The 20,772-nt window shown below is 50.4% G+C and overlaps 1 protein-coding gene across 4 annotated transcripts in view; it reads left to right on the top strand.

The window, feature by feature from the left end:
- Positions 1-5,999: 5,999 nt before the first annotated feature.
- Positions 6,000-20,772, top strand: part of PDZD4 (PDZ domain containing 4) — a 30,768-nt gene continuing 15,995 nt past the window's right edge. For 2 of the 4 annotated variants that reach the window (XM_066356613.1, XM_066356608.1), the window contains exon 1: positions 6,000-6,673. In XM_066356613.1, the coding sequence (XP_066212710.1) occupies positions 6,614-6,673 (60 nt within the window). In that variant the 5' untranslated portion in view covers positions 6,000-6,613. Of the gene's footprint in view, positions 6,674-7,271; positions 7,307-20,772 lie in introns of those variants that run through there. The other 2 variants (XM_066356612.1, XM_066356611.1) reach the window with 2 other exon arrangements.

Below are 20,772 nucleotides of genomic sequence, written 5' to 3'. Positions count from 1 at the left end.
TGCGAGAGTCTGTCTGATTGCCTCTCGGCTTCTAACTTCAGAAAAATAAAAAAATAAAAAAAGGAGAAAACAACCCAAATGTCTATTGACAGATGACTGAATAAACAGCTATGGCCTAGCACTAACTAGCCTGATAGCTCAGTTGGTTGAAGTATCATCTGGACGCTCAGAGGTTGCCAGTTTGATACCCAGTCAGGGCACATACAGGAACAGATGGATGTCTCTCTCTCTCTCTCTCCCCCTTCCTATCTCTCTAAAATCAATAAAAAACAAAAAACAAATATGGCCTATTTGTTTTTATTCAGCCATAAAAAGGAATAAAATCCTGACACACGTTACAGTGTGGATGAACCTTCAAAATATTACGCTGAGTGACATTAAGTCAGTCATAAAATGACAACTATAATACAGCTTCACTTAAATGAAATATTTAGAATGAGGAAATTCATAGATAAAAAGTAGATAGGGGTGTTGGGCAGATAAACTGTATCATGCTCACTTTGTTAAAGTGGCGCTGCTCACGTGGAGGCCGTTGCCCAGGTGATATTAATGTGTGTTGGGGGTGGGCTAAAGGCAGGCAGAATCCTTGTAGCCTGGGGCTTGGTTTTAGGATTAAGCCTTTCCCACCCATTTTGATGTGGGGTGGTACAATCCCATCATGCCCCAGAGAAGTGACTTTGTACTAGAGACTTCCCTGTTTTGTATATTGGATTAAAGGTTTGGATTTCTACACTATAAAATGGGGGCAGAACGAGAGCTTGCTCTCTTGGTTCCTGGGATGATTAGCATGAGGGAGCAGAGCAGAGAGCAGAAAGAGGCCATGTGGCCAGGAGAAGCAGCCAAGATGGCGGAGTGTTGAGTGAGAGGCCAGTTTGTGCAGTTTGACGCTGGAGAAGGAAGGAGATGGGGAACTGAGGAGAATAAGGCTGGTGAGCTAGAAACCTTTGATTTTAGGAAACTCAGATAAGTCAGTAGCTTTGTGAGCACTGAATGTGAGTGGGTTTTGGAGCCCAGTGAGTGTTTTTACTTGCCCGCCGGGTGCAAGCTAGAATTAAAGACTATGGCCCACCAGTTTGTGGCTCCATTGTTTCTTTACCGACTGTCCGAATCCAATGCGAACCTGCATGGGCGTGGAGGCTGCTTTGATAGTGGTGGCCCTGGCCCCGGCTCCTGGCTTTACAAGGGGTTATCAGGGCCCAAGGGAGAATGGGGAGCTACTGCTTAATGGGTACAGAGTTTTTGTTTGGAGTGATAAAAGTTTTGGAAATAGTGGAGATAGTTGAATATTGTGAATATAACTAATGTCTCTACATTATACTTAAAAATGGTAAAAATGGCAGATTTTATGTTTTACATATTCTATCACAAATTTTAAAAGAGAATGATAAACCCAAATGCAGACTATCGGTCATGTGGGATGTGGGGGCAGTGGAGGGTCAGGATAGTATTAGGCCCTGGCCGGCTAGCCCAGTCAGGCAATAGCATCGTTCCAAAATAGTAAGGTTGCAAGTTCAATCTCTGGCCAAGGCACGTATGAGAAGCAAGGCACAGTGAGTGCACAACTAAGAGGAACAACAAATGAATGATTTTCTCTCTCCTTTCCTCTCTGTCTCTCTAAATTCAAGCAAAAAAATAAAGGGAGGGGGGATAGTGTATGTAAATTACTGGTAACGGTCCCATGCCAGGGTTGGGTGGTGGCTTTGTAGGTGTTAATGAATTTATTTTAAAATAAAAAAAATGAAAGCAGGCCATGAGTGGACTAATTTGATGGATAGTGAGTAATCTGATCCTGTGCATCCACATTAAGAAAAAAAACAAAACAGGAAAGCAAATACCCATGTTCCCATGAGTCAGGACATGTTCTCATATAGAACATGAGAAGCCCCCTGGGCCTCCCACTTGCTTTTTCCCTGCCATCAACAGGGTTTCTTTTCAGTTTTGCAAAATGGAATAGCAGAAACAGACCCTTATAATACTGTCAACTGATCCTTGACAAGGTCAGCAAAGTCAGTTCAATGGAAAAAGGATAATCTTTTCTTCTTTTTTTTAAAAAAAATTCTTTATTGATTTTTAGAGGAGGGGAGAGAGAGCAAGGGGGTGGGGAGGAGCAGAAAGCATCAACACTTTTTTTTTTTATTCATTTTTAGAGAGGAGAGAGAGAGACAGAGAGGGAGAGACAGACAGAGAGAGAGAAGGGGGGAGGAGCTGTAAGCATCAACTCCCCTATGTGCCTTGACCAGGCAAGCCCAGGGTTTCGAACCAGTGACCTCAGCATTTCCAGGTCGACGCTTTTATCCACTGCGCCACCACAGGTCAGGCTCAACTCTTAGTAGCTGCTTCCCATGTGTGCCTTGACCAGGCAAGCCCAGGGTTTTGAACCAGTGACCTCGGTATCCCAGGTCAATGCTTTACCCACTGCGCCACCACAGGCCAGGTGAAAGGATAATCTTTTCAACAAATGGTGCTGGAACAACTGGACAGCTATATGTAAAAAAATGATTCTAGACAGACCTTATATCCTTTACCAAAAATTAACTCAAAATGCATCATAGACTTAAATGCAAAATGCTAAACTATAAAAGTCTAGAACATGATGACCTAGGGGATAATCTAGGTGACCTTGGGTTTGGTGATGACTTACTTTGATATAATGCCAAAGGCACCACCCGTGGAAGATGGAATAGCACACACAAAGCTTATAGCCACATCAGGAGAAGGGAGCCTTGTCACTCTAGGATGACAGAAGACAAAGAGTCAAGTCTCCCCAGAGAAGAGAAGTTGAACAGAATTTTTGGGTCGTGGTCTGGCCTCAGTGTCCCTGTCAGTTCTCTTGTGGGGCAGCCAGTGGGCAGTCACAAGCAAGTACTGGGAAACAGGGCTTCCCAGTCGGGCATCAGGTGGGGCTGGAATGGAGACCAGAAACCTCACATGTAGTGGAGAAAAAGAATGGTCTCCTGGCCTCATTGAAGCAATCAGGGCAGGTAGGAACAGACCCTTCCGTGGGGTGACCTGATGCCCTCAGCAGATCCAAGCTTCAAGGTACAGAGGGAGAGCAGCACAGTCATGACAGGACCAGTTCAGAAAAGAACCTGGGCCAGGCTCACCTTGGCATTTAGGGTTCAGATTAAAGAACACTACGGTGGGTCTGACCAGGCGGTGGCACAGTTGATAGAGCGCTGGACTGGTACGCAGAGGACCCAGGTTCGAAGCTCTGAAGTTGGTGGCTTGAGTGTGGGCTCATACAGCTTGAGCCCAAAGGTCACTGGCTTGAGCAAGGGGTCACTCGCTCTGCTGTAATCCCCCCGGGTCAAGGCACGTATGCAATCAACAACTAAGGTGGCGCAACAAAGAACTGATGCTTCTCATCTCTCTCCCTTCCTGTCTGTCCCTCTTTCTGTTTGTCATACACACACACACACAACACTGCAATGGTCACAGCGATCATGGTGGTGACAGCCCTCACTATGTCTGTCTCTTGCACACCCTGTTCTGCTCCAGACAGGCTGCCCACCATACCTGTTACCCTCTTGCCATGCTGGGATGTCCCTCCACCTTCTTCTTCATTGCTGAGCTCAGATCAAAGTAGCTGTCCCTGGAGTAACTGTTTCTGATCTCCTTCCTTCCCATACTCTCTGAGGGCTTCATATTTGTTAGAGCTTAATGATCAAAGGAAGAAACTGACTCTAACTTAAGCAAGAGAAGGGATTAATCTGGCATGATGCTGGATAGGTCACCAAATTAGTGGAATGTCTGATCAAGCAGGTCTTGTGATACACAGGTACGACCTGTTAACAGCTAGGCTGCACTGCAAGCTGCTGTACCGCTAAAGTCATGATGCAACCACAACAGACCAAAGGTGCAAGAGAGGGACCTGTGTATGGCAGACCCGAGTCATGCGGCCAGGTGGGCAGAGCAGCAATCCAGTAGAGATACCACGTTCAGGACCAGGCCTAAGTGGGGCCAGATGCTCAAGTCAGGTACATGGACAGGTGGTCCAGATCCCAGGTCCCTTGCCTCTATCACACTGGTACTCCCCCTCAGCTCACACCTATGGACTCATGGCAGGAGGTTTCCTATGACTGACTGATGAGAGGGAAACATTCAGACCTGGTTCTTAGATGGTCATCTTGTTCTGTTGGTAAAAAACAGACTGCTGCCTCACTGCCGCGAACTAGCGGGGCTAGTAATTCCAGGTCCTGAGTGGGAACGGCCTGGAATTAAGAAGGCTTAAAGTAAAAAGATGGGCTCAGGAGGCCTCTGCAAAGCTGATGGCAAGAACAGAGCTCACTTTACACCTGCTTCTTGCTTTATTTATAGGGTAAAGTGGGCCATTAGCAAATCAAAAAGATCTCTGATCACATTTCCAAGGCAACCCAAGAATTCTACCAAGTGCAGAAAACCCCCACCACACATAACATCTTAACTTCACAAAACAAAGGATAAAAGAAACTTGCCTCCAGTCTTTCCGGGGGACATGGGGGTAAGATGAGTATAAACAATCCTGCACCACAGCTTAACAGCCTTTAATAACCTCAGAGAACAAGTGAGGTGGGGGGTTGGGCAGACTGTCAGTTTATTGCCAGTTCCCCACAACTCTGTCCCCCCAAAATCTAAACTACATAGACCATGTTGTATTTTGGTACCCAACACCTCACTATAGTCTCACTCAGGGAAGAGGTCCTGTGAGGGCAGAGGTAAAAATTAGTGATGCAGCTACAAGCCAAGGAACAACAAAGATTGCAGAGAGGCCCCAGGAAGCTAGGAAGAGTCAAAGGACCCTCCCTTAGAGTCTAAAGAGTGAGCCTGACCCTGCCAGCACCTTCATTTTGGACCTGGAGCCTCCAGAGGTGTAAGAATACATTTCTGCTGTTTTAGGCCACGGGGTTTGTGATCCTTTGTGGTACGGTAGTCTCTTTAGGTCTAGAACAGCCCTTTCTGCGATGCACTCTATTCCAGCTCCTAGGGAGGTCAAGTCCCAGCAGCTCTGAGTGAGCACCAACTTGAGTGCACCTGGCTTTTTCATCTTGAGACCACTTTTCAACACAAGCAATCTGCCCACCAACCCTTGTCTCAAGGTCTGCTTTTGGGGACACTCACATCCCTTCCCATATTCCTAGAAACCAAGAGTCAAGGGAGGAAAGAAGGGTTTTGGAAGGGCCTTCCCCCACCACTACAGCCTTAATTGAACAGGTCTGTGTGGTTAATAATTTTGTGACTTGCCAAAGCCTGGAAATAAGGCTTGCAGTCAGGGAGCTTGGACTCAGAAGCACTCCCCGGAACCCCATGGGAACGTGGTCCTCAGGCCATCTCTCTCTAGGTTTATCCAAGAAGAGAGGACAGGTTGTGGGAGAGAAAATGAAGCGATGGAGGCAACGTTAAGACGCTGTGCCTGAGCGCGCGCTGAGAATTCGAGTTACAGGTAGGTAGACAGCAGACCCAGGCAAACCAGTCCTGTGTTCACGCGAGGGCCCCAGGGCATCCCAAGGCATTTGGCAGGATCTCCCCACGACCCATGCCACCTCCAAGCTTCTTTTTTTAATTCTTAAAAAAAATTAACAAAGGTGTCCATTTCAACGACAGCGAAGGAATAGCTGAGTTAAAGGATAGAAGCCGTCATTGAAGGGAAACTGGAGGGCATTCAGGCTGCTGCGTAAAGGACCTGGCAAAGGCTGAAATCGCGTCCCTCTCCTAGGCCCTGAGTTCTCTGGGGGATCCCGGGAGGCGCTCCTCCAAACAGGATCCCAGTCTCCTGGGCCAGCTCCGCACAGGCTGCACGTCCTGAGCAGGGCGCCCGGGGGCCCGACATCGGGGGTGGCGCGGAGCCAAGGACCTCCCGGCCCCATCAACGCCCGCGTCCAGGCCCTGCCCCCGCCTTCCCGCGCCCGCTCCCGCAGCCTCCCGCGGTTCCAGCTCCCACCTAGCCCTGCTCCCCTCCCCAGCGCGCTTGCGCCCCATCCCCGCGCCCCTCCCCCGCTGCCGCCGCGGGCTTGCGCGCGTGTCCGTCGTCCCGGGCGGGAGCTGGAGACAGCGGGGCTAGCTAGGGGGCTGGAGAACGGTCGCTGGTAGCCCCCGGAGCGCAGGCGGGAGAGGCGGGAACGCGGGCACGGGTCTGGCCGCGAGCAGGGGCCGCCGCCGCCCTGCCGCCCCTCACTCGGAGGGCCAGGCCGCGGCGCACAGCAGGAGGGCCGGGCTCCCAGGGCTGGAGGCCATGGGTGGGAGCCGGAGGCGGCAGCGGCAGCGACAGCAGCGGGCCCCGCGGGCGGGGTGGCACGCGGCCCACGGCCCCTGACGCCCACCGCGGCCCGGCGCGCCCCTGCGCCTCTTGGGGGGACGTAGCCAAGCAACGCCGAGCGCGCCCGCCCATCCCCCGCTTCCTTTTTTTTCCTGGCTGGGTGCGAAGGAGCATGCCCGCGCGTGGCCTCAGCCAGCTAAGAGTTAACCCGAGGGGCGTGGAGCTGCCCCCACCTCGGGGGCGTGCCCCTCTCTCCCGCTAGGCGGCCCGCCCCCCGCTCTAGGGTATGGCTCCCGGCCCTGACCCGGGACCCGAGGTCCCGCGCAAAGGCCAGTGAAAGGCATTTCCCCGTTCTGCTCTCTTTCCTCGCCCGCCAGCACCATGGGATGTAATATGTGCGTGGTCCAGAAACCGGAGGAGCAGTACAAAGTAATGCTTCAGGTAGGGCGGCTGAGCCGCTGGGGTAGGGGGTGGGGGGCGTGGGCGCCACCTGGGGAGGAAGCTGGCCCGGGGATAAGGCCTGGTGGAGCCGGGGCCACAGATGTGGGAGGGTTGGCGGGTCCTAGAGGGAGAGATAGGGAGCCATCCTCGCCCTCAATTTCTGCAGCTGCTGGGTGTTGGCGCTCCGTGGGAAGCAGTTATAGATGGGGGAAGCTACATGGGGAACGGGGTGCAGGGGGCATCCTTTGGGCGGCACAAGTAGATTGAAACGCGAGCCTTGGGTTCAGATGGGACCGGGTCGGGAAGTTGGGCTCTCTGTCTGAGTCTGGCGCGCTTGGGAGCTGGGAGGCCCGATGTTGCGGGCGCCCGCGCGGGGTGGAGGTTGCATAGCAACGGCCTCAGTATCCTGCACACGCTTGCCCTGCTGCACCCAGGGCAGGGCAGGGCTGGGAGGCGGGCGCCCGCGGCGTGGGGGACAGCTAAATTCAGGTCCCCGTGGGACAGGGGCGCAGAAGCGCGCGGCAACCCGGGGCCCAGCCGACGCCCGGCCCGGGCCGGGATGCCTACCCCGACAACCATTCTCCATTGCGACCCTGCCCTTAATGATGGGCTCTCAGGCCTTGGGTACCTTGAGTGAGTGACCGCCGGCGGGTTCAGCTGGGAGGGCCGTCCGCGGACGGGGGTGCCTGGCCTGCTCTCTCCCGCTGGGCTTTGGGGGGTGTGAACCGGCCGTTGCGTGGCTGGGAGGAAGAGGAGACACCGGGCTCCGCACTCCGTCCCGGACTCCCGCCCCGAGGCTGGGAGCAGGGTTTTCTTGCTTGTGCGTGGCGTTATTTCGTGAGTGCGTGCCTGTGCCCCATCTGTCTGTACGCGGAGGCTCCTGCGGCCCCGCGTGTGTGTACTTTTCTGTGTGCGTTCTAAGAACTGTCTAGAGAATGTCCCAAATGATGTGGCCTGAGACGCCTCCAAGGCTAAGTGGAGGGAGTTCAAGGTCAGAGAGAGTCGAGACCTAGGGACAGACCTGGTTTAGACTGATGTGCGCTTCAACTCCGTGTTCATTAGTCAGGACTGGGTACCTAGTACAGGCTGGAGCGGTGTTGGCTGGGGGAATATGGTCTTACTAGAAGAATAGGGGGAAGCCCTGCAGGCATCAGCGGAGCCACAGAAAGGGGGAAGAATCAGTGCATCAAGGGATTGGGGAGAGCGGGGAAGCCCAGCATCTGTGCTGGGAGCCTAGTTCCTCTGGCCACCGTGAGGCGGGGGCGAGAGGCTGGAGGAGGAATCTTGCCCTAGTCTGGCGGCACTCCTCTACTTTCTCCCAGCAGGTTTCCCGGGCGCCGGAACCCTCCGCTTTTCACACCCCCTGCTACTTCCTCCCATTCTTAGCCATTGCCTTTGCCTCCTGGTGGGATCGGTTCCGGAATGCCCCAGGTTGGGACCAAGATGCAGTCCCGTGGAAGCCACGTGATGGGCACCTGGGTTGCTCTGGTTGGTCAGTGAGGCGGTGGAAACCATCCTCACTGCTTCCTTTCTTGCAATCATTTTATCATAAGACAGTGGGTTCCAAAGGGGGAGGAAAGAGACTACGCTTGGGGTGACGGGCACAAGATGTAGTGTGCAGGTGATGTTTTATTGAGTTTTACACTTCACACCTGTATGGTTTTGCGAACCAATGCCGCCCCAATAAATTCAATAAAAAATAAATTTTTTAAAAAGCAAGCAGGCCCTGACCAGATAGCTCAGTTGGTGAGAACATCATCCCAAAGCACAGACGTTGCTGGTTCAATCCCTGGTCAAGGCATATACAAGAACAGATTGATGTAACTGTGTCTCTCACTCTCCCTACCTCTCTAAAATCAATAACAAACATTAAAATTTTTTTTTTTAAAAAACAAGCGGTTCCAAAGCGTGGGCTCTGGACTTTGCGGAGGAGGCACTGATGTTCTTTATTTCAGGCCAGCCTCATGGGGATGTGTGAAAAGCGGAGGGCAACCAGCACTGTATACTACAGGCCTGAAACAAGCCGTGGTTGGGAGCCTTGGTGGGACTCCCCATTGCAGTGGGAGGAGGCGCCACAGGTTGGGCTGGGACTGCCTTTCAGGGGTTTCCAGGCCTGAAGAGGACTTGAATCAAAATTCCTGGGGCCAGGCTTTCCTCCTTGAGAGAAAGCCCCAAGGCCTGGGTAAGTAGCCCCCCACCCCCACCGCAGCCAGCAGAGCCAGGGGCGCAGCCACTCCCTGCTGTTTCCTGGTCTGGGCTGCAGCCATCCTGGACCAGTCCGAGGGACGCCGTTCCCTTTTAAAGCTCCTATAGAAGCAGAAGCTTGGACAGAAGGGGAGACTGGATACAGCTGTTTTTTGAGTTTCACACCAACTGGTACTTTATTTGCTTAAAATCTAAACATTGTCAGTCTGAGAAGAAATCCACTGTGATATAGATTTTGCCATTTAAATTCTGGTGTGCAGCTTTAAAAGAGGAGCCATTCTTTAAAATTAAGGGGATAAAAAAGAGAATTGAATTTTAAAATATGGAAAGTAGGGAAAACCATTAGATGTCTCAGATTACTCCGTTTCTGGGGGCTAGCTTCCCAAGCTTAGAAGGGAGAACTTTTGCCCAAGGCCTCTTCCCAAACAAGGAAGTTTTTGTCCCAAAAGACCAGCCAGCTTCCAGGAACCCTCGCCTGGCTGCAGTGCTCCTTAAACACTGCTGTTCCCCCAGCTTTGGTGGCACTTCTCCCTGTCTCCTCCGTACCTGCCTGTGACCCTGCACCTTACCCGAGTAAGGGACCTCAGTGAGACAATGCAGTCCAGGGGAATGCGCATGTACACCTACATCACTTGGCATGTGAATCCTTGTACAAGGGCTCCCTGCAGCCTCTTCCTAGATCTCCAGAGGTTTCCGACCCCCAGGTCAAGGAACCCCAAGTCTCTATCCCAGCCTTGCAGTCCAGGCCCTTTTCTCCTGATGACTCACGGGCACTTCAGAAAAATGCTACAGCTTGATTGAGATATAATTTGCATACCCTAAAAGTGTACAAGTCAGAGGTTGTTTTTTTTAGTATATTCAGAGTTGTACAACTATCAACCACTATCTAATTCCAGAACATTTTCATCACCTTAAAAAGAACCTCCAGGCCTGACCTGTGGTGGAGCAATGGGATAAAGTGTCGACCTGGAACACTGAGGTTGCTGGTTCGAAACCTTGGGCTTGCCTGGTCAAGGCACATATGGGAGTTGATGCTTCCTGCTCCTCCCCCTTCTCTCTCTCTCTCTCTCTCTCTCTCTCTCTCTCTCTCACTCCTCTCTCTCTAAAAATCAATAAATAAAATATTTAAAAAAAGAACCCCCATACCATTTCCCCTCTATACTCCCAGTCCCTGGTGCCCACTAATCTACTTTCTGTCTTTGTGAATTTCCCTTTTCCAGACATTTCTAAATGGAACCATATGATAAATATGACTCCTTGTGTCTGGCTTCCTTCATTTATCATGTTTTCAAGGTTTATCTATATTGTAAAATGTATCAGTGATAAATTTTTGTTATTGCTGAGTAATATTCCCTTGTATGGCTATACCATGTAATATTTATCCATTCATCTGTTGATGGTCATTTGGTTCTTCCACTTTATAACTATTGTGAATCATGCTGCTGTGAATGTACAAATAAATATCTGTTTGATTCCCTACTTTCAGTCTTAGTAGGTATATACCCAAAAATGGAACTGCTGGATCATACAGTAATTGTTTGCTTTTCTTTGAGGAGCTGCTGAACTGTTTTCCACCAGGGCTTAACCTTTTACATTCTCATTAGCAATGTAAGAGTGTTCCAATTTCATTTTTCTTTTAAGCGGGGTGAGGGGGCGGCACAACTAGAGGGGAGAGAGATGAGAAGCATCAATTCTTCCTTGTGGCACCTTAGTTGTTCAGTGATTTATTCTTCATATGTGCCTTGTTGGGGGTGCGGGGGTGAGCACCCCAGCTGAGCCAGTGAACCGGTGCTCAAGCCAGGGATCTTGGAGTTTTAAACTTGGGTCCTCAGCATCCCAGGCCAATGCTTTATTCATTGCACCACCACCTGGTCAGGCAAGAGTGTTCCAATTTCTTCACATCCTCCCCAACATATTTTTTGTTGTGGTGGTTGTTGAGACAGAGAAAGAGAGAGAGAGAGGAGAGAGAAGCATCAGCTCATAGTTGTTTCACTTCAGTTGTTCATTGATTGCTTGTCATGTGCCTTGACTGGGCAAGCCCAGGGTTTTGAACTGGCTATGTGCCCTTGGGGTTTTGAACCAGGGACCTCAGCATCCTGAGTCAATGATCTAATGGCGCCAAGGTCAAGTCCCAACATATACATATACATACATATACATATACATATACATATACATATACATATACATATACATATACATATACATATACATATACATATACATATACATATACATTTTTGTATTTTTCTGAAGCTGGAAACGGGGATAGACAGACAGACTCCTGCATGTGCCTGACCGGGATCCACCCGGCACGCCCACCAGGGGGCGACGCTCTGCCCACCAGGGGGCGATGCTCTGCCCCTCCGGGGCGTCGCTCTGTAGCCACCAGAGCCACTCTAGCGCCTGGGGCAGAGGCCAAGGAGCCATCCCCAGCGCCCGGGCCATCTTTGCTCCAATGGAGCCTCGCTGTGGGAGGGGAAGAGAGAGACAGAGGAAGGAGAGGGGGAGGGGTGGAGAAGCAGATGGGCACTTCTCCTGTGTGCCCTGGCCAGGAATCGAACCCGGAACTTCTGCACGCCAGGCTGACGCTCTACCACTGAGCCAACCGGCCAGGGCTATATATTTTTTTTTTAATTTTTTTTCAATTTTATTTTATTTTTTCAGAGACAGAGAGAGAGTCAGAGAGAGGGATAGATAGGGACAGACAGACAGGAATAGAGAGAGATGAGAAGCATCAATCATTAGTTTTTCCTTGCGACACCTTAGTTGTTCATTGATTGCTTTCTCATATGTGCCTTTGACCGTGGGGCTACAGCACCAAGTAACCGCTTGCTCAAGCCAGTGACCTTGGGTCCAGGCTGGTGAGCCTTGCTCAAACCAGACGAGCCCGCGCTCAAGCTGGAAACCTCAGGGTCTCGAACCTGGGTCCTCTACATCCCAGTCCAATGCTCTATCCACTGTGCCACCGCCTGGTCAGGCAAAATATATATATATATATATATATATATATATATTTTTTTTTAAGTAAGAGACAGAGACAGACAGGAAGGGAGAGAGATGAGAAACATCAATCCGTAGTTGCAGCACCTTAGTTGATACTTTCTCATATGTGCCTTGACCATGTGGCTATAGGTGAGCCAGTGACCCCTTGCTCAAGCCAGACTTTGAACTTCAAACCAGTGACCTTTGGGCTCAAGCCAGTGACCATGGGATCATGTCTATGATCCCACACTCAAGCCAGCGACCTTGTGCTCAGGCCAGATGAACCAGTGCTCAAGCCAGTGACCTCAAGGTTTCGAACCTGGGTCCTCAGTGTCCCAGGTTGACACTCTGTCCTCTGCGCCACCACCTTGTCAGGCTGTTGTTTCACTTATTTATGCATTTATTGGTTGATTCTTGTATGTGCCCTGACCCAGGATGGAACCTGCAACCTTGGCGCAGTGGAACATCGTCAGGCCAGGGCTCATTGTCGTTTTGATTTTCATTTCCTGTGGCATATGATGTTGAGCATATTTTTATGTGCTATTGGTAATTTGCATATCTTGTTTGAAGAAATTTCTATCATTATGTCAGCACCACACTGCTTTTACTGTAGCTTTGCAAGTAATTTCTGAAATCAGCAAGTGTGGGTCCTCCCAACTTTTCACTCTTCCAAGGTTATTTTGGCTTTTCTAGGTCCTTTGAGTTTCCATATGAATTTCAGGATCAGCTAGGCAGCTCCTGGAAAGGAGTCAGCTGCAGTTTTGTAGGAATCCCATTGAGTTTGTAGATTAGTTTGGGGGAGTATTTATTAACCATGAACATGGGCTGTGTTTACATTTGGGTCTTCAATTTCCTTCACCGATGTTACGCACTTTTCCTAAATATTTTTCTGCATATTTTATTATTCATGATGCTATTATAAGTGGAATTATTTTCTTAATTTCTTTTTCACCTTTCTCATTGCCATTGTATGGAAATACAATGATTTTTATTGACCCTTTATCGTACAACCTTACTGAACTTCATCTTTAGCTTTAATAGTTTCTATTTTATGCTTTCTAAATTTCTCACTGATTTGAGAGATAAGAGAGGAAAAGGGAGAGAGAGAGAGAGAGAGAGAGAGAAGCATCAACGCATTGTTCTACTTGGTTGTTCCATTTAGTTGTGCACTCATTCATTGGTTGCTTCTCGTATGTGCCCAGACCAGCAACCAATCCGGTGACTGAGCTGGTGACCTTGGTGCACTGTCCGACACTATCTACTGAGCCACACTCTATCCACAGACCTGGCCAGGGAACTTTATTTTTTTATTTTATTTTATTATTTTTTTTTTTTTTATTTTTTTCCATTTTTCTGAAGCTGGAAACGGGGAGAGACAGTCAGACAGACTCCCGCATGCGCCCGACCGGGATCCACCCGGCACGCCCACCATGGGGCGACGGCTCTGCCCACCAGGGGGCGATGCTCTGCCCATCCTGGGCGTCGCCATATTGCGACCAGAGCCACTCTAGCGCCTGGGGCAGAGGCCACAGAGCCATCCCCAGCGCCCGGGCCATCCTTGCTCCAATGGAGCCTTGGCTGCGGGAGGGGAAGAGAGAGACAGAGAGGAAAGTGCGGCGGAGGGGTGGAGAAGCAAATGGGCGCTTCTCCTGTGTGCCCTGGCTGGGAATCGAACCCGGGTCCTCCGCACGCTAGGCCGACGCTCTACCGCTGAGCCAACCGGCCAGGGCCTGGCCAGGGAACTTTAATAGTTTTAGTGGATTCTTCAGGATTTTCTATATATGGGATCATGTCATGGGCAAATAGAGATAGTTTTACTTTCTTCCCACTCTGGATGCCTTTTATTTCTTTTTCTTGCCAATGTGCTTTGGTTAGAACCCCAGTACAATATTGAAAAGAAGTGAGCTTTTTTTAAAAAGAAGTAGGCATTCTTGCTTTGTTTCTGATCTAAGGGGAAGTTTCAAGTCTTTTTTATTTTTTATTTTATTTTTATTTATTCATTTTAGAGAGGAGAGAGAGACAGAGAGAGAGGAGAGAGAGACGGGGGAGGAGCTATAAGCATCAACTCTCATATGTGCCTTGACCAGGCAAGCCCAGGGTTTCGAACCGGCGACCTCAGCATTTCCAGGTCGACGCTTTATCCACTGTGCCACCACAGGTCAGGCTTTTTTTTTTTTTTTTTTTTTTTTTGACAGAGAATCAGAGTCAGAGAGACGGATAGATAGGGACAGACAGACAGGAACGGAGAGAGATGTGAAGCATCAATCATTAGTTTTTCGTTGTGACACCTTAGTTGTTCATTGATTGCTTTCTCATATGTGCCTTGACCGTGGGGCTACAGCAGACCAAGTAACCCCTTGCTCAAGTCAGCGACCTTGGGTCCAAGCTGGTGAGCTTTGCTCAAACCAGATGAGCCCGCGCTCAAGCTGGCAACCTCGGGGTCTCGAACCTGGGTCCTCCGCATCCCAGACCGACGCTCTATCCACTGCGCCACCGCCTGGTCAGGCTAGTTTCAAGTCTTTTCACGAATGAGTTTGAAGTTAGTGGTTTTTCATAGATGCTCCTTATCAGGTTAAATTCCCTTCTATTCTTAGTTTAAGTGTTCTTATCATGAAGCGTTGTTAGATTTTGTCAAATGCTTTTTCTGTGGCTGTTGAAATGTTCACATGACTTTGGCCCTTCATTCTGCTGATACGGTCCATCATAGTGCTTTCAATGCAGCATGTCAGAGCTCTAACCCTATTTCTATTAATCCAGTCATGTCCTCCAAGGGTGCTTGCTGGGGGCAGCAGCGCTGGGGGCAAGCTTGAGAAATCTGGAAAGGACCCTGAGTGTGTGTTGAGAGAATAATGCATGTTGAGTTGAAAATCAGAAGGAGCCAGGTTACAAAGAGTGGAAATGGAGGAGGTGGCGTCACCACATACCGTGTAGCACTGAGGCATTGGCAACAAATGCCTACCTTGTACCCCTGCTGGCCGGGCCTGTGTCCTTCTCTCTGTGGTGGACCTAATCACACTTTTTTTTAATAATTAAAAAAATTTTAATTTAGATTTTTATTTATTCATTTTAGGAGAGGAGAGAGAGAAAGAGAGAATGGGGGGAGGAAGAAGAAGCATCAACTCCCATATGTGCCTTGACCAGGCAAGCCCGGGGTTTTGAACTGGCGACCTCAGCGTTCCAGGTCGGCACTTTATCCACTGTGCCACCACAGGTCAGGCAAATAATTTTTTAACTTATTGATTTTACAGAGGGAGGAGAGAGAGAGACAAAGGAATGCAGATCTGTTCCTGTGTGTGCCCTGACTGGGGATCAAACTGGCAACCTCTGTGCTTCAGGACGATGCTCCAACCAACCGAGCCATCTGGCCGGGGCTGAGCTTGTCTCTTTGCCTCTGTGTCTTTCTGCCTTGCCATTGCAGTCTTCCTGATTTTGGTACCCCTTCTCTGACACCATCATGTGCTGGCTGGCTGGCTGGCAGGCCTGACACATATGAGGCCTGTGTGACAAAGGGAACTCTAGCCCACTCCACATTCCCTGCAGGGTCCAGCTATCTCTACCCTTCTCTCAGCCTCTAGGATGAGTGAGTCTACCAACTGTCTCCTCTCCTCTGGCCACATCAGGAGAAGCCAAAGGACACCTCTCCAGTCCTTCTGGTGGTCTCTGAGGCATTCTTTTTTTTTTTTGTATTTTTCTGAAGCTGGAAACGGGGAGAAACAGCCAGACAGACTCCCGCATGTGCCCGACCGGGATCCACCTGGCACGCCCACCAGGGGCGAAGCTCTGCCCACCAGGGGGCGATGCTCTGCCCACCAGGGGGCGTCGCTCACTCTAGCGCCTGGGGCAGAGGCCAAGGAGCCATCCCCAGCGCCCCAGCCATCTTTGCTTCAATGGAGCCTTGGCTGCGGGAGGGGAAGAGAGAGACAGAGAGGAAGGAGGGGGGTTGGAGAAGCAAATGGGTGCTTCTCCTATGTGCCCTGGCCGGGAATCGAACCCGGGTCCCCCGCACGCCAGGCTGACGCTCTACCGCTGAGCCAACCGGCCAGAGCCTCTGAGGCATTCTTTATCCAGCACCTACTTCATGAGCCCTCACTGTCCTAGCCACCATCCCATGTGCTAGGGCTCAGCTTGGAACACCACAAACCCCCTCTCCTTGGACCTTTCTACAATGGGGAGGTTACTGACCATGAACAAAGAGGCACAACGGCGAGGAAGAGAAGGGCCAGTCTGCTGCTGAGAGCGGGACGGAGGGTAGTGGGCACACGCCTGTCTCCTTTCTTTGACACATCTTTCTCTGTCTTTCATGGCACCTCTCCCTACCCAAGATGCTTCCCCCTCCCCCCCGCTTGAATGGGAGCCTTCTGTGAACAGGGCTTTGGTTCTGTCATTGTGCATGAAGTAGGTCCTCTGGAAATCACTGTGGAGTACACGAATGGGGCACGGAATCCGATAACCATCATGTGCACAGACTCACCATGCTTTCCTACTGACTCAAGATTTTATTAGTATGATTTTTATTTATTTAATTATTTAATTTTTAAGTGCAATGAGGGGAGATAGTGGGACAGACTCCTGCATGCTCCCTAACTAGGATCCACCTGGCAACCCCTGTCTTGGGCCGATGTTCTGATGAGCCGAATACCTTGCTATTTTCAGTGCCTGAGGTTAATGCACTGGGACCAACCTAGCCGTCCTCAGTGCCCAAGGCCACACTCAGAGCTCAGACCAATCGAGCCACTGGCTGCTGCAGGAGGGGAAGGGAAAGAGAGAGGGATGAGAGAGAGAAGCAGATGGTCAGATGGTCACTTCTCCTGTGTGCCCTAGCCAGGAGTTGAACCCGGGATGTCCATATGCCAGGCCGACGCTCTGTGCAGTGACCTAAGATTTTAAAATGCCCTTCCTTCCTTCCTTCCCCCATTTCCAAGTACTGTCTGAGCCATTGATAGAAAAAGTTTGGAAAATGCAAATTAATCTATAGGGACAGAAAGGAGCAGCATTTGCAGGGATGATTGTAAGGGAGGGATGACAGAGGGGCATGAGAACACTTGGCGATGATGGAGATGGCTACTATTTTTTTTTTTGTATTTTTCTGAAGCTGGAAATGGGGAGGCAGTCAGACAGACTCCCACATGTGCCTGACCGGGATCCATCCGGCTTGCCCACCAGGGGGCGATGCTCTGCCCATCTGGGGCGTTGCTCTGTTGCAACCAGAGCCATTCTAGCGCCTGAGGCAGAGGCCATGGAGCCATTCTCAGCGCCCCAGCCAACTTTGCTCCAATGGAGCCTTGGCTGCGGGAGGGGAAGAGAGAGACAGAGAGGAAGGAGAGGGGGAGGGGTGGAGAAGCAGATGGGCACTTCTGTGTGCCCTGGCCGAGAATCGAACCCGGAACTCCTGCACGCCAGGCCGACGCTCTACCACTGAGCCAAGATGGCTACTATTTTGATTGTGGTGATGGTATCACGGGTGTATATGTATGATATATCAAAACTTTTTTAATTGTATGCTCTATGTACTGTTGATTGTATAGCAATTATATCTCAGTAAAGCTTTAAAAACAAACAAAAAAAATCCATCCATACACACATACCAAAGTACAAAAAGCAGGTGAGAGCACTTAGCCCATCACAGCTTCTAGTGGGGTTGAATGGGTCTTTCCTTCCTTCTCCCTCATGTCCCTGCCAGGCAATACAGTGCGGTGTGCTGATACTGAGGGTTCACTTGCTCAGTGCCAGTTTCCTCGCCTGCTGAAAGGGAATAATGAGCGCCTGCCTCCCAGGGTCATTGCCTTGGCTAAGTCAGTATCTTTTTTTTTTTTATGTATAGGGACACTTTTATTTTATTTTTTTTTAATTTATTTATTCATTTTAGAGAGGAGAGGGAGATACGGGGAGGGAGAGAGAGAGAGAGAGAGAGAAAGATGAGAGACAGAGAGAGAGAAGGGGGGAGGAGCTGGAAGCATCAACTCCCATATGTGCCTTGACCAGGCAAGCCCAGGGTTTCAAACCAGCAACCTCAGCACTTCCAGGTCGACGCTTTATCCACTGCGCCACCACAGGTCAGGTCTAAGTCAGTATCTTTAGCACTGAGTCCCTTGGGATCTTATTTGGGTGGGGGTGGAGGTGGAGTTACTGCCATCAAGCCTTTAGGTTGGTTGTTACGATGTTGGAATTTGCCTGACCTGTGATGGCGCAGTGGATAAAGCGTCCACCTGGAACACCGAAACCCCGGGCTTGTCCGGTCAAGGCATACAGTTATCTTTCCTCTCTGTCTCTCTCTCCTCTAAAAATCAATAAAGAAAAAAATTAAAGAAAAAAAGTTCTTTCAAAAAAATAAAAGATGTTGAAATTGGATGGAGAAGGCCTTCCTCATGGATGTATCACAGTAATGTCCGTTGACAGAGAAATGTCTGATTCTCAGGTTTCTCTGATGTAAAGGAAATGGACAGATTATTTGGTCGTTTTGCTTAGGAGTCAGGCCAGAGGAGGGCTGAGAAACTGGGGCTTGGGTTGACTTTAGGGTGTCCCAGGCTTCTCCCCTCTTCGTAGTGCAACCTGCCTCTTCCTCATGCTTGCTTTGAGAAGTGAAAAGCACTCCATAAAGGATATCATTTTGATTACTGCTCGACATGGATCGTGCCCTTAGACCAGCCAGGTTAGCCCAGAGGTGGGTGCGTGCGAGGGGTTTTCAGTTGTCCACAGGGCCTGGGAAGTGAGCGAGCACCTGAAGGTTGATCTCAGTGTTGACTTCAGGAACTGCTTTGCTGTTTCACCCAGGCTGTCCCTGCTTCCCTGCTGCTCTTTCCAAGCAGGACTTCAGAGGTTCTGTTCCTGAGAGGCCTGCTCTTCCTGGGAAAGGCAGAGGACAGGGCTGCTGGGTCAGATTTCAGCTCACCACTCAGCAGCTTTGGGGGGGGCGAGGGGCGAGGGGCGAAGGGGGAAGCGGAGAGAGGAGACAGACCCTTTGAAACGCTTGATGTCTGAACCTTGTTTAGGTGTGTGCAAGTCTCCCATGGTTCTTTGAGGGGCGCTCTGAGACAGCTGACCTCCACCCTGGGGCCCTTGTTAAAATACAGGATCTGATTGAGCGGGTCCAGGGTGGGGCCTGGGATTCTGCATTTCTCAAAAGCTCTGAGGCAGTGTTCATGCTGCTGGTCCTTGGACCACATGCTGAGTAGCGAGAACCTCAGGTAGAAACTTGGATTAAATCACTGAAGCCCCAAATCACATCAACATCACTTAGGATGTGAGTTTGTTACAAATAAGAAGTGAGGCCTCATCTGAGACCTATTGAATCAATTTTCAGGGGTCATTGCCCAAGCTGGATCCCAAAGGGCATAATCTGTTCTTCCATGCCACGTGTGCTAACTGACCACCTTTTCCCTTCACCCGTGGCAACGTACAGGCAGCTCACATGGATACTCAGACACACATGACACCCTCAAGACTACTATAAAGACCTTGGAGGCCCTGGCTGGTTGGCTCAGTGGTAGAGCGTCGGCCTGGCGTGCAGAAGTCCCGGGTTCGATTCCCGGCCAGGGCACACAGGAGACGCGCCCATCTGCTTCTCCACCCCTCCCCCTCTCCTTCCTCTCTGTCTCTCTCTTCCCCTCCTGCAGCGAGGCTCCATTGGAGCAAAGATGGCCCGGGCGCTGGGGATGGCTCCTTGGCCTCTGCCCCAGGCGCTGGAGTGGCTTGGTCGCGGCAGAGCGACGCCCCGGAGGGGCAGAGCATCGCCCCCTGGTGGGCAGAGTGTCGCCCTCGGGTGGGCGTGCCGGGTGGATCCCGGTCGGGCGCATGCGGGAGTCTGTCTGACTGTCTCTCCCCGTTTCCAGCTTCAGAAAAAATAAAATAAAATAAAATAAAATAAAATTGTTTTCCCATTGATTTGAGAGAGAGACAAAAAGAGAGAGAGATAGGGGAAGGGAGAGAGAATCATCCACTCGCTTCACTTAGTTCCATTTATTTGTGTACTTTTTTTTTTCTTTTAGAGAGAGAGAGGTAGGGAGGGAGAGAGATGAGAAGCATCAACTCATTGCAGCACTTTAGTTGTTCATTGATTGCTTCTCATACATGCCTTGACCAGGGGCTACAGCAGAGCCAGTGACACCTTGCTCAAGTCAGTGTCTTTGGACTCCAGCCAGTGATCATGAAATCATGTTAATGGTCCCACGCTCAAGCTGATGAGCCTTCGCTTAAGCTGGCCTTGGGGTTTCGAACCTGGGACCTTAACGTCCCAGGCCGACGCTCTGTCCACTGTGCCACCACCAGTCAGGCATGCAATCAATAAATAACTAAGGTGCAGCAACAAAGAGTTGATGCTTGGCCCTGGCCAGTTGTCTCAGCGGTAGAGCATTGGCCTGGCGTGTGGAAGTCCCAGGTTTGATTCCCAGTCAGAGCACAGGAGAGGCAACCATCTGCTTCTCCACCCCCCCTCCCTTTCTCTCTCTCTCGCTCTCTTTCTCCTTTTCCCAAAGCCATGGCTCATTTGAGCAAGTTGGCCCCGGGTCCTGAGGATGGCTCCATGCCCTCCCCTCAGGTGCTAAAATAGCTTGGTTGCCAGCAACAGAGCAATGGCCCCAGTTGGGCAGAGCCTCCCCCATAGGAGGCTTGCTGGGTGGATCCTGGTTGGGGCGCATACAGGAGTCTGTCTCTCTGCCTCTTACTTAATAATAATTTAAAAAAGAAAAGAAGAATTGATGCTTATCTCTCTCCCTTCCTGCCTGTGTGTCCCTGTCTGTCTCTGTTGCTAAAAACAAAAAAAGTTTATTGATTTTTTAGAGAGAGAGAAAGGGGAGGAGGTAGGAGCAGGAGCAGAACTCATAGTAGTTGCTTCTTGTATGGGCCTTGACTTGACTGGACAAGCCCGGGCTTTCGAATGAAATCAACGATGTCAGTGCTTTGTCCACAGTGCC

Source organism: Saccopteryx leptura, chromosome X (genome assembly GCF_036850995.1).
Source record: "Saccopteryx leptura isolate mSacLep1 chromosome X, mSacLep1_pri_phased_curated, whole genome shotgun sequence".
NCBI lineage: Eukaryota > Metazoa > Chordata > Mammalia > Chiroptera > Emballonuridae > Saccopteryx > Saccopteryx leptura.
The sequence above is the reverse complement of the archived record's forward strand: the minus strand, read 5'-3'. Positions and strand labels throughout refer to the sequence as shown.